Genomic DNA, 14,755 nt, shown 5'->3' on the forward strand with positions numbered 1-14,755 from the left:
ATTTAAATGTATGATTTGTGATCACAACATAATGCCATATCATCATATCGCAACATATCTATATGAGAAAAGTTAGTCTTGATACAACACTGTCTTTTGGGATGACAAGTACTAAATATTAAATAAATAGTGTATTCGTCTCGAAAGTATACCTCTTATGCATTGTATGGGATTCTCTTTTCACATGTAAATAATATGACAGTGTACTATTTTTTGCAATTTTAATAAGTTAACACCTGTGAACAAGTACATGTAGTTATCAAATTATCATTAATGTTAGAAATGTAATGGTCCAATGCGACGTTTTTTGGTTTCATCAAATTTTCTCATAATCTTCTCTCTACAAACGGTGATATCTCTATGTATGAAGAGACTAGCCAGTCCAGAGTCGGTCATCGTAGATCTGTTCCAATGTTTTAATCGTCTCATCGCAGAGAAAGACCTCTCACAGGGCACGGATCCTACAGGCATTGTGAGCAGCACTCTAAATACTGCATGAACATTGGGATAATAATTGGGGTCTGCAAGTTGAATTGCCGTTTCCAAAGACTGATTACCGGTATCTTTATCTCTGTTTTGGAGTCCGGAACAGAACATTTTCCACCTTTCAAGTTCTCTAACAAACCCTGGAGAGTCTGGCATATCCTCCTCATATCTGACTTGGATATCGGCAATTTCCTCCTCAGTTATGTTCTGAAGGCGACATGGCAGCAACTGAAACGCCAAGAAAGATGGGCGTGTTTGTTCAGGAAATCGTTCATTCCACTCATTCAAACAGTGATCGACAAACAACTTTAAAAACAAAAAGGGGGTGTAAATATTTCTACCGATATGTCTCCGACCGCGGACTTTCTCTTTTTTTTTTATTGGGAACACACATTAGTATGTCACAGGGGTGGATCCATGTTTAAATACTAGGGGGGGCGAAACAATGACAAGTATATGCTAAAAAAAGAAAAAAAGTGCATGTTTAGGGGGCGTATGCCGGGTCCGACCCTCCCCCATTTTTTCTTCCATCTGAATCCACGCCTGTGTCATACACAATTTAAAGATCTATACACAATAAATCGGATATAATGCTGTCATGATACTAAAGAACTATTATATATTAATTTACCCGGATCCATATTATCCGTGGATTCTGCAGTGACTGTCTTTCTTTTTTTAATAAGATATTTGTCCATGATTTCCAATTTTGGATCGTCAACAACTTTTTACAAATTTATAATACCAATGACGGACGACAATGTATATTTCCGTAAAAAAGCTTCACAGAAAAAGACGATGATCTAGTATTTTCTTATTTGAAATAAAACTAAGTGTCAAGTACATGAAAATATTTCATATTTTTTTTTTTTGCCAAAAAAAACTAGTGAGGCAGTTGCCTCATTGCCTCAATGGAAGCTACGCCACTGGGCATATGTATACTGAATAAGGCTGGGTTGAACATGTTTGCGGGGTCTCCACAATCTCCCTAACCTGGGACAATGCTTATTTCCACATAACACAAATCAAATTTGAAAATGGGTAGCGTCACTTCTACCGTGCATGAGTTATCATGTTCCTTTAAAAACATAGAAATTACTGATGTTTTTAAAGGAATTCGTACTCTTTAATAAGTTTGACTGAATCAATTGTTATAAACCTTATACGTAATGCTTATTACCCCATACCACAGATCTATCAAGTTGAATTTGGGTGGCGTTCATAAGTTATTAGATATAAGAAGGTGTGGTACGAGTACCAATGATACAAATATCAACACAGTGCCTGAAGATAGGAAAAAGCAGGGGAATATGTGGCTGATGGACGTATTGTACATTTAATTCAATTAGTTTATTTACTTCCTTTGAATTCTACTTCAAATAGAATTAACTAGCATATTTTTTTCAGTATTGCGGTGCAGTTTGGTAGCAGACAGTGACCAGCATAACGAAGTGTTTCACTAGATTGAGCTCTATGTCTAAGTGTACTTTAAAAGTTCTTTGCACTGAGTTCAGTTTATTGATATGCGTATACCTTCTGTGTGATTTTTTAAAGATGCAAAAACAGACTATCCATATCTACATGTCCATGCAATTAAATATAAAGTAAAATGATTAAAACATTTTAAATTATCTATCACAACTGGCAACATAACTAAAAACATACAAGACTAACAAAAGCCAGAGACTGCTGACTTTGTCAAGGTAATCATACCAAGAGGCACACCAAATATGCATTTAGGTCAAGAGTCAAAAAGTCATAGACTGGTCAAGAGTTTCATGACAAAAAAAACCAACACAAAGCAGATTTCCAGGAAAGGGTCATCGTGGTACACAAAACTAACAAATATATCTAATTATCTAATAAAGATAAGGTGTGGTATGAGTGCAATCAGACAATTATCCATATAATTCAATCAAAACATACCAGTTGTACATTAAGAGCAAAGGGTAAGCTCATATGAAGTTTCTCGTGCCAAAACGCACCATCTTATGACGGTAAACGGAAAAAAAGTCACAGGATAAAAAGTCACAATATCCCTAGGAAAAAAAGTCACAGGAAAAAAAGTCACAAGAAAAAAAGTCACAATTTGTTTAAGTCTACTTATGTGTCCGAAATAATGTTGGAATGCATGTGAAAAGGTCACTATGTACATGGCAATAAATAATTAAACTGGAGTTTTTGAATGCATTGAAAAAAAGTCGTAATATATTTGTATCAGATTACCTCTTTTAGTTATGTCAGTGGTTAATTTTTAAAAACTATAAAGGAATTATATATATACTTATAAAAGTGTATTGGAATAAATAATGCTCTTTTTTTCAAAATTGACTTTTTAACAAACAGGGAAAACTGGTTGTGTCTTTTTATTTAATATTGAGCATAAGTTGTATTTCATTGATATGGCTTCCTACGAAGACAGGAAATGAAAGGTCTACAAAGGGGGGAGGTGCCATAAGAAGCCACACATCAATATCAACAGTCCCTAGATATATATGTATACAAATACTAAGCTATTATTAATGACAATGAGTTGTTTGTTTAACACTAAATTAAGGAATACTTATCTTTATAAAAGTAAAAAAAACATGTGGTCAAGTTATATACTGAACTTCTAACTTGTATTCAAATTGAATGAAATTGTTGCTGTTAAACTCACATCTCTAAGAGATATAAAACAAAAATAATTACAACAAATCCTTGAAAACATGTATCAATCTAGTACACCAGCATGTACATGTTCCATTTAAATGATTTGCAATTTATATCTAAATTTCCAAAGCTAGTCGTATAAAATGAATTAAAAAATGTCTATTTCCAAACAAATATCTATTGGGAATGTTTCCCAATATATTCATATATATGTGCGGCCTTATGACCATTTCCATAAAAAAATACAAATTGGGAATGTTTCTCCTGTTAATATATGCATGTGCAGATCCTATGACTATTTCATGCAAAAAATATATATTGTGACTTTTTTTCCTGACTTTTTTTCCTGTGACCTTTTTTTCCTGTGACTTTTTTCCGTGACTTTTTTTCCTGTGACTTTTTTTCCTACATTCCTTATGACAATACATCTTCATGCCAAATATTCAGAAGCAATGTCAATTCAAAATTATACTTTTAGTTCAGGGTAATATACCAAGGAACACTGTATTATGATGACACATCAAAAGTGCATAGGTCAAGAGTCAAAAAGTCATAGTCTGGTCAAAAGTTCCATGTCAAAAATACACAAAGCAGTCCTGCACGAATGTTCATCATGGTACACGTGACAATGTCTTATATCATAATGCACTTCACATGCCAAATACAGAAAACATGGGTCAAGGACAGAAACAGAAGACATACTGTCTAGTATTTATATATTTGTTTAGGGGCCAGCTGAAGGACGCCTCCGGATGCGGGAATTTTTCGCTGCATTGAAGACCTGTTGGTGACCTTTTGCTGTTGTCTGATCTATGGTCGGATTGTTGTCTCTCACACACATTTCCCATTTCCATTTTCAATTTCATACACAACTAAACCCAATTGAACGGTACTTGTATGGCAGGTCACTACAAATGCCTTCAGCATAGAACATAAAATCGCAACACTACACAGTTAAAACCGTTTTTCACAAAAGTTTGAGCAGGATTCTTTGCAACGATTATCTTACCACTGTTAGTTGAAAATCGGGTCGTGCAGTTTTGTCAATAAATTAATCGGCAAGATTAGACATTAAAACATTTAAAACTAGGGTTAACCATTAATTTCTAGCCTAGCCATGTGATAGTACTATGGTAAACTGATAGAAAAACATCATGCAGTCATAAAATTGAATATTTGCAATAGTACGACCAGAACAATACAAGACAGAGTTCAGTAGAAACAAATGGAAGTAATTATATATACGAATTTATATAAATTGTACGCTAGCGTTAAACAATGCAAATTAACACTGTATATTTATATAAACGATCAATCTTGTTGAAACAATAAATAAAAGTCTCCAAAAAAAATTTGCATGAAAATTTAATGGAACTGTAAACAAAACATCAATAGTCAAACATACATTCTGGGTATAAGAAAGAGTCATCAGCTAAAATGAAATTCTTGAAACAAATGTAATTGTTTGTCGATTTTTCTATTCTAGAAATTAAAAAACCAAAAACAAGCAAGATTATCAAAACAATGAAACAAATCTGAGAGGAAAAATTATCAGGAACAATAATTATGTATGCCATATGCCGTCTTCCAATAATTTTTGGTTCCTTATTTCACTTGGTTGTTGTTTCTAATTTCTCTATATCTTATACATCCTTTAAATAAAGCTAATGTGTTTTTCTAGGTTGTGATGTTATGCTATTGTTTCAGAAAAAGGGAGAAGGTTTGGATCCATTAAAACGTTTAATCCCGCTGCAAATGTTTGCACCTGTCCTAAGTCAGTAATCTGATGTACTGTAGTTGTCGTTTGTTTATGTAATATATACGTGTTTCTCGTTTTGTTTATATAGATTAGACCGTTGGTTTTCCCGTTTGAATGGTTTTACATTAGTAAATTTGGGGCCCTTTATAGCTTGTTGTTCGGTGTGAGCCAAGGCTCCGTGTTGAAGGCCGTACTTTAATCTATAATGGTTTACTTTTTAAATTGTTACTTGGATGGAGAGTTGTCTCATTGGCACTCACACCACATCTTTTGAACTGTTAGTAGTATATTGCTGTTCAAAAGTCATAATTCGATTGATAGAAACAAATCCGGTTTACAAACTAAAGCTGAGGGAAACACATCGATTTAATGGGTTAAAAACTCTAATTTGGCATTAAAATTTGAAAGATCATATCATATGTGTACTAAGTTTCAAGTTGGTTGTACTACTTCAACTTTATTTAACACTACCTCGACCATAAACTTTAACCTTAAGCGGGACAGACGGACAAAAGAACAAATGGAAGAATGAATGGATGCACAGACCATAATGCCCATAAATGAGGCATAAAAATAACGAAACAACAGGAATGACAATGCAAAACACATAGAAACGAACTATAAGATAACAACAGCCATTTTGTTTACTTGGTACATAACAAAATACTGCATATTTGAACACTCAAAACATTCCAGAAGCTGGACAACCCACAATTCCAGGATAAGGTTTAAAAGAATCAAACTTAAGTAGGCTCCTGGGTATAAATGATTTTTGGAAAGATTAGAACTTGTTCTAAATCTTTACTTAGGCACCACCCTCCCTAATAACAGGACAGGTTAGCTACTGTTACTAAATGTAGTCACACTAAAATATAGTTCCCTATGGTTCTCATGAATGTGCACATAATACACAAATAAACTGAAAAAACTGGGTATATTATTGCAGCAGTTCATTCAAGAATGTATGTATTTAAGGTGTGTTGATGTGCAGGCTTATTTAAAAACATTTTGATTAGGTAAGAGGGTATTGATTCCACTAGCATGATTGACAACTGTCATTATCACTAAACAATCAGAGACAAGGTAGACCTTTAATTTTTTCTAATATAGGATTTCGCTATATTTTTTCATAAATGAACTTTATCATATACTTTAAAGAAAAATGAAATAAAATCAAAGTGATGTATCACTCATGGAAAGATTAGAACAGTAGTTTGAATTATTTCATATTAAGGTATGGTGGGGGAAAATTAACATTCATAAAGCACTATTGCTGAAAATTGCATTTGTCTTTAGAACGAAACTTGCGTTTTCAGTATGAGGATAAAATGAGCTCAAATAAATATAGGTCTCTAAATTTGCACAATTTTATTTAAACTGCAGTTTATATTTCATGGAAATTATGTTGCCAGTTCTGTACATGTTTTAAAATAAAACAAGAGGCTCTCAAGAGCCTGAATCGCTCACCTTTATTCTTTTGGTTAAATCTCTCATCAATGATTATTTTGGCTTTTCAATTTATTTAAATGTTTTTTGGATCGTCCTATTTTCTTCAAAAGCAAAAAAAAATCATTCTCTCTGATGTTCTATTTTAGCCATAGAAGCTATGTTTTTTGACATACAAGGAAATAAAATATAAAATTTATACTAGATACTATGAAACTCATTTAGCCTAAGTTTGGCTGAAATTGATTCAGCAGTTTCAAAGGAGAAGATTTTTTTAAAGTAAGTCAACATGATGAACAAATTGTGAAAAAAGTCTTTAAAGGGCAATAACTCCTTCAGGGGTCAATTGACAATTTTGGTCAGATAGACTTATTTGTAGAACTTACTTTGCTTAACATTATTGCCCACTTAAAAGTTTATCTCTATCTATAATAATATTCAAGATAACCAAAAACAGCAAAATTTCCTTAAAATTATCAATTCAGGGGCAGCAACCCAACAACAAGTTGTCTGATTCATCTGAAAATTTCAGGGCAGATCGATCTTGACCTGATAAACAATATTACCCCATGTCAGATTTGCTCTAAATGCTTTGGTTTTTGAGTTATAAGCCAAAAACTGCATTTGACCCCTATGTTCTATTTTTAGTAATGGCGACCATGTTTGTTGATAGATCAAAACTTCAGATACAATTTATAAACTAGATACCCTAAGGAACATTCAGTTAAAGTTTGGAAGTATTTGGCCCAGTAGTTTCAGAGGAGAATATTTTTGTAAAAGATAACTAAGATTTACGAAAAATGGTTAAAAATTGACTATAAAGGGCAATAACTCCTAAAGGGGTCAACTGACCATTTCGGTCATGTTGACTTATTTGTAAATCTTACTTTGCTGAACATTATTGCTGTTTACAGTTTATCTCTATCTATAATAATATTCAAAATAACCAAAAACAGCAAAATTTCCTTAAAATTACCAATTCAGGGGCAGCAACCCAACAATGGGTTGTCTGATTCATCTGAAAATTTCAGGGCAGATAGATCTTGACCTGATAAACAATATTACCTCATGTCAGTTTTGCTCTAAATGCTTTGGTTTTTGAGTAATAAGCCAAAACCTGCATTTGACCCCTATGTTCTATTTTTAGCAATGGCGACCATTGTTTGTTGATAGATCAAAACCTCGGATACAATTTATAAACTAGATACCCTAAGGAACATTCAGTAAAAGTTTGGAAGTATTTGGCCCAGTAGTTTCAGAGGAGAAGATTCTTGAAATAGTTTACGACGACAGACGACGGACGACGACGGACACCAAGTGATGGCATAAGCTCACTTGGCCCTTCGGGCCAGGTGAGCTAAAAATAAAAATTCTTCTAGTAAAATGTTACCAACTATCCTTGTAAGACATAAATTTAGACCAACAGCTAAAAACTTTAAAGTGCCAGCAAAAAAAAACAAAAAAATATTGTTTTGAGGAATTTTGTAAGTTGAAACAGAGGTTATATGGCATTGAAGATAAAAAGTTATAAAGTGCCTTTTGATCTATTTTTAAAGTATTTTTCAACACAGGGCATTGAAAATGTACTTTTTCAACGTATAAATCTAATTAAAAAACTTATTTTATTGAAATGTGGATTCTTTATTGAGTGCAAATATATATATTTACTTTTAATAAAAATTCAAATGACTAAAATAGACATAATGCATGTAATGATTGATGGGAAATAAACAATAGTTTGTTATAATTAAAAGTTTTAAAATTTTAAAACTGTTTCAAGCCAATTCCTGATTAAAAAAAAAGTGAACTAATCTAAATAGTTGATTAATTACAGATGATTATTGGCTATTTATCAAGTAAATTATAGGCCATACTTGAATACCTTTTATATATTCATATTATCTTTTTAAAGATCTTATTAATCCATTAATCATTTGTCTTTAAGATATAATTTACAGAATCACTTTATGTAATGTAGATCAAAAGTAATTTGCAATAAATAAATCTATCACCCTTATAAATATCAAATATATAATATACACATTTGTGTATTCAATTATGAGGTCAAGTACTTGTTTATTAAGAATTAGATGCATATTGGAGTAGTCTGTGTAATTATGTAAGACTGAGGTTGATAGGTAATGAGGTCAATTTGATTGGCAGTTTAGGAGGTGGGGCATTGTAATTAAAGGTCCACCTTGTCTCTGATTGTTTAGTGATAATGACATACTAGTTGAATCAATACCCACTTACCTAATCAACATGTTTTTAAAAAAGCCTGCACATCAACACACCTTAATAACATACATTCTTGAATGAACTGCTCCAATAATATACCCAGTTTTTTCAGTTTATATGTGTATTATGTGCAAATACATGAGAACCATAGGGAACTATATTTTAGTGTGAATACATTTAGTAACAGTAGGTAACCTGTCCTGTTGTTAGGGAGGGTGGTGCCTAAGTAAAGATTTAGAACAAGTTCTAATCTTTCCAAAAATGGGGTCACCGTACATTTAAGCTAAAATCTGCCTCTGGAAAAAGCATACATTTTTGTTAATGTCATTTTTTTCTGTTGAAATAATAGGAGAAAAAGAGGAAATATTGAAATAAAAAAATAACCTAATATAAGAAATCGCTTAAATTTTACAATAATTTAGTTTATGTACAGCTTATTTGAAAACAATAATAAAAAATATAGGTCACTGATGAGTTAAAAAAGATATTTCAAGTTTAAGGCAAAAAAAGGGCATTTTCACACCAAAGGGAGATAATTTGGAGCTTTTTCAAGTTTTAAAGTCATCTGGGGCCAAACCAAATCATTTTTGTGGGTTGTTTTTTGTACCATATTATAAAGTAACAACTAATAGTGTAATAAATAAAATTTGTAATAAAAAAATAAAGGTTTAATTTTTTGCTAAAATTTTTGTACCCAGGAGCCTCCTTAATAGATAATCCATTCCACATATGACAATTTAAATCAATGTACCAAGTTACAAATAGATACAATAAGACATATAAGAGAAGTTGCAAATAAAAGTTCATGCACTAAAATTAGCTGTATCATAATCCTAGCTGGGCCATAAATTAAAATTCTGGTAGCAGATTGGGTTACTAAATACAAAGTTTGATAGCAGTCCACATACTGAAAAACATTTCAGATATATTTCTAAGGGTTGGCCATTCAAATGTCTAGTTTTACATTGTTGAATCAATGGAGAAGAAACAAAACTGGTTTGAGCAACAACAAAATCTACAATTATATGAAATCCAATGACCTTGAGAACTTTAACCATTCACATCTTCCATATTATTATATCAGTAAATCAAATACATAGAAAAAGCATGAGTATTTTATTTAATAGAACATTGTGTATAAAGATTGCATTATAAATTTAAATGTAAACAAAACAATTGCTGGATTTCTGGAAATAAAATATAACAGAACTGAATATGTATATTTGAACTATGATTAAAATTAGTACCCATGCACATTCAATAATTAATGAAGTACATTTCACAGTGAAAAACTGAATTTATTTCGTTTCAATTTCTGATATAATAGTGTGTTCTAACATGCTAATCAGATAAATGACAACAATATTTTTTTCATCACTTGAAATAAGCCTGTTGTAATATTTTTTAAAGTGAAATGTTAATTATACTTTAATAAAAAAAACCAGATGCTCCGCAGGGCGTAGCTTTATACGACCGCACAGGTTGAACCCTGAACGGTTGGGGCAAGTATGGACACAACATTCAAGCTGGATTCCGCTCTAAATTTGGATTGTGATTAAATAGTTGACACAGCATAGGTTTCTGACACAGAATGAATGTATTCAAATGAACTTAAAATTTTTGTTTTCTCTTAGAGCAATTCACTATGCTGTTGAATATTAATCCTCTCAAAAAAATGTTTGAAGAATGTTATGAAATTTCAAATGAGAAAAGATTGAACCCAATATTTTAATCACATCCCCCTTTCCCTTATTCCAAAACTAATTTCAATTAAAATATTCTAATGGAGTTTGCAACAATTACTACTCATTTAAATACATCATAAAATGTTAAGATGTAAAAAAACTGCTTGTTATCACTGAATGGTAAAGATTATTTAAATTTATCAGTTGGTAGTAAAAAGTGAATATACATTGTATATTGTATATAACAAAGATTTAAGTTGATTCTGGACAAAGAAAGATAACTCCAATTAAAAAAATTCTTGCAGATATTTCTTGCTTACTATACTGGACAAAGAAAGATAACTCTTAATTAAAAAAAAAATTGCTATTTCACAATATTGTGAAATTAGATATTTCTTGCCATTGCACAATACTGTGCAATTGAAAAGACTTGCTATTGCACAATACTTAATATAATAATTTTAGATCCTGATTTGGACCAACTTGAAAACTGGGCCCATAATCAAAAATATAAGTACATGTTTAGAGTCAGCATATCAAAGAGGCCCAAGAATTTAATTTTTGTTAAAATCAAACTTAGTTTAATTTTGGACCCTTTGCACTTTAATTTAGACCAATTTTAAAACTGGACCAAAAATTAAGAATGTACATTCACAGTTAGATTTGGCATATCAAAGAACCCCAATTATTCATTTTTTGATGAAATCAAACAATGTTTAATTTTGGACCTCGATTTGGGCCAACTTGAAAACTGGACCAATAATCAAAAATCTAAGTACATTTTTAGATTCAGCATATCAAAGAACCCCAAGGTTTCAATTTTTGTTAAAATCAAACTAAGTTTAATTTTGGACCCTTTGGACCTTAATGAAGACCAATTTGAAAACGGGACCAAAAATTAAGAATCTACATACACAGTTAGATTCGGCATATTAAAGAACCCCAATTATTCAATTTTGATGAAATCAAACAAAGTTTAATTTTGGACCCTTTGGGCCCCTTTTTCCTTAACTGTTGAGACCAAAACTCCCAAAATCAATACCAACCTTCCTTTTATAGTCATAAACCTTGTGTTTAAATTTCATAGATTTCTATTTACTTATACTATCGCTATGGTGCGAAAACCAAGAAAAATGCTTATTTGGGTCCCTTTTTGGCCCCTTATTCCTAAACTGTTGGGACCGAAACTCCCAAAATCAATACCAACCTTCCTTTTGTGGTCATAAACATTGTGTTTAAATTTCATTGATTTCTATTTACTTTAACTAAAGTTATTGTGCGAAAACCAAGAATAATGCTTATTTGGGCCCTTTTTTGGCCCTTAATTCCTAAACAGTAGAAACCAAAACTCCCAAAATCATTCCCAACCTTTCTTTTGTGGTCATCAACCTTGTGTCAAAATTTCATAGATTTCTATTAACTTAAACTAAAGTTATAGTGCGAAAACCAAGAAAATGCTTATTTGGGCCCTTTTTGGCCCCTAATTCCTAAAATGTTGGGACCAAAACTCCCAAAATCAATACCAGCCTTCCTTTTATGGTCATAAACCTTGTGTTAAAATTTCATAGATTTCTATTCACTTTTACTAAAGTTAGAGTGCGAAAACTAAAAGTATTCGGACGACGACGACGACGACGACGACGACGACGACGCCAACGTGATAGCAATATACGACGAAATTTTTTTCAAAATTTGCGGTCGTATAAAAATTTACTATTATTCACAAAAAAAATCATTATCAACAAAATTAAATCAATATTGGATCTCTATAAAGAACATAAAATTTATAAAGTTTTTCATGACTAAAATTAACTTATATGCATGAAAAACTGTCAATATAAGGAATGATGAAATTCATGAAATACAAAGAAATGCACTGAGAGAAATAAAACACAATAAGTACTATGAAACAGATTTGATTTTTACATTGAATGTTATTTTTCTGATACTTCTAATAAGTGTTATCATTTATCAACATTTAACTGCAAAAAAGAGAACAACAATGAATCATGTTATACCCTTAACTTGACCGATCCCCTTTTTCCAAAATTTTCAAAGTACCCTTTAATATAGTTTACCCATGTCCCCTGATTTACCCCATCTTTCAGTTAAACATGCCGGTAGTTATTTAACAACTGTATACATACTATCTGTGTCAACAGCAATAAAGCTTCACATTTATATATTTTTTGTATATATTTTTATGCAAGTAATGTCCCTTTATCACAGAGATAACCACAGTTAGAGTAGAATATTTTGATTCATATAACAAATATACAATATGTTTATTTACAATATTTACAATAATATCACATTCTGTTGAGCAACCTTCAAATCAGAAGAAGTAATCTTGAAGTCTATACTTCTTTGGTAGTAATCTTGAAGTCTATACTTTTTTGGAATTAATCTTCAACTTTATACTTCTTAGGAAGTAATCTAAATCATTAACTTTTCTACAAAAATTCATCACACATCACTAACTCATATTTCAATTCATTTAATCATTATTAACTTTAAGATAATTCTCCACTAAATATTTACAAGCCATACCTAGATTTATGAATATCATTGAAAATTGCTTATTGTATCTATGTCAACTTTATTTCAGAATACAGAAATGTAGTACAATATTATTATCAGATAATAACATTGTTTGTTTACATAATGACATTTTAAAGAGGATTTTAATAAAGTATTAATTTTTATTTAATTGAAATTAATGATTTTTAATCCTGTTAAAACAAACTGTCCGTCTGTCTGATAAAGAATCTAATTTTCATTTACTACATTAAAACCAAAAGAGACACTTACTAAAATGCCAAATTGTTGAATTGATGAACTGGCTAAGAATTATTCGCTGGTATGGTTTGTGTTGTTCCACTTTTGGGGCTCTACTATTATATGCTTCATTCTTGATCCTGTGTTATAAGAACAATCAGTACCATTTCTTTTAATAAATGCTATGAACAACAGGAAAATAGTATAAAAATGTTTTTTTGTTTGTAGAGAGAGAGTTGAATGTCAAAATGTAAATGAGACCAAAGTGTCCAGAAATGTATTAAGAGATCACTTGGATTAGACATCAAAATATCTTATCAAGAAATAGAAACCCTGTTTGTTAATAATAACACAAGTGCAAAGTTAAATGATACAGATATGGACTTGTTTATACTTCAAAAGATTGAATGCAATCATCTGGTGACATTTTTATAATTTATTTTTTTTGTCAAGGAGGGAAGTGCCATTGTATATATATAATTTTATACAATGAAAATTGATCTAATTTGCAGATTTGGATCAAAGTACATCTCAATTATGTTTACTTTTCTTTCATTAAGATTTCATGAAGTAATCACACGTTTATTTACATATCAACTGTCACTTTCTTAATTATTTGTATCATCTATAATTTATAAATAAGTCAATCCATAAAGCTATTACTCCAAACTAAAACTTCCTTTATTGAATTTGTTTGTCAAAATTGTAAAATGGAAAATTTCTGTCTAATAATTTTGTTAAAATTGATGAAAATTTATACATTAAGTTAAGTTGGCCTACATGGACTTTAAAACTGATTGATGTTTCCTCACCAACTGTTGCCTTTTTCAAAGTATAAATAAACCCAAGCAAGTATAAAATGCAACATTTAACAAAATCCTAATTGCACAATGATATATGAGGTATTTGGAATATTTAAGCTTCAAGCAATTTGTTTCCAACACTTTATCTTGACAACATACTGCATTAACTTTTTGTTAGATAATTTAGAAAGCTTAAATCATTAACTATTTATAGGCAGACTTTTGTTTGAAGGCTTAAAGTACAGTGGTCTTGTTATTCAATATGAATGTCATAATATTTTTATACTCTTGAAAGACGAAACAGTTAAATATTTATTATCATTTCCTTTGAAAAATTAGAAATTACAACATATGCAATTTATTGGCAGCATTTTTTAAAAACAATTTCATCTCTCCAAGTCTTTCAACAATGTAAATAATTCTGCTCTCGGTCTCATTATCTTCACCTATGTCAAATCCTCCATCTTGAATCAATTAGAAGCATCTACACCATGTCCATCTGATAACTGGGACAACTGAACATGCTTATCACCATCAATTATGATTGGATATTATTTTGTGATGTCACTTCCTTTTACTCATGGTGGATCTGAGTACCAGAGCGCCATCTATCCAGAAATTAGGTCTATCTACCATAGCCTGCCATAATGAAATCTCCTCTCCTCTTGCATCCATCCAATCTACAAGCTTACCATAACTTTTTCCTGAAATTTAAATTATTTTCAATCATTATAAACTCATACAAACTACCAGATCTTGCATAACATAATTAATAGTGAGTGGATTCCCTTTTACTACAAACAAAATTGAGAATAATCTCACTCAACGAAACTGTATTCCAAATAAAACGGGAATCCTCGTAACCATCAATTTTCTTTGAAAAATAAAGCATTAAAATTCAATCTTGC

At 31.1% G+C, this 14,755-nt stretch overlaps 2 protein-coding genes across 7 annotated transcripts in view; both read right to left on the reverse strand.

The window, feature by feature from the left end:
* Window positions 1-276: 276 nt before the first annotated feature.
* On the reverse strand, window positions 277-642 carry LOC134687708 (52 kDa repressor of the inhibitor of the protein kinase-like). The gene has a single exon (XM_063548166.1). It carries the CDS (start codon window positions 640-642, stop codon window positions 277-279), a length of 366 nt encoding a protein of 121 aa, XP_063404236.1.
* Window positions 643-13,287: 12,645 nt separating this feature from the next.
* LOC134686881 (uncharacterized) overlaps window positions 13,288-14,755 on the reverse strand; it is a 58,394-nt gene continuing 56,926 nt past the window's right edge. For all 6 annotated transcript variants that reach the window (XM_063546708.1, XM_063546709.1, XM_063546706.1 and 3 more), the window contains one exon: window positions 13,288-14,551. In XM_063546708.1, the coding sequence (XP_063402778.1) occupies window positions 14,412-14,551 (140 nt within the window). In that variant the 3' untranslated portion in view covers window positions 13,288-14,411. The remainder of the gene's footprint in view (window positions 14,552-14,755) is intronic.

Source organism: Mytilus trossulus, chromosome 10 (genome assembly GCF_036588685.1).
Source record: "Mytilus trossulus isolate FHL-02 chromosome 10, PNRI_Mtr1.1.1.hap1, whole genome shotgun sequence".
Classification (NCBI taxonomy): Eukaryota; Metazoa; Mollusca; class Bivalvia; order Mytilida; family Mytilidae; genus Mytilus; species Mytilus trossulus.

What these genes read in the sequence shown, in the direction of transcription:
- LOC134687708 (XM_063548166.1), bottom strand. Translation starts at nt 642, where the DNA reads ATGCCAGACTCTCCAGGGTTTGTTAGAGAACTTGAAAGGTGGAAAATG.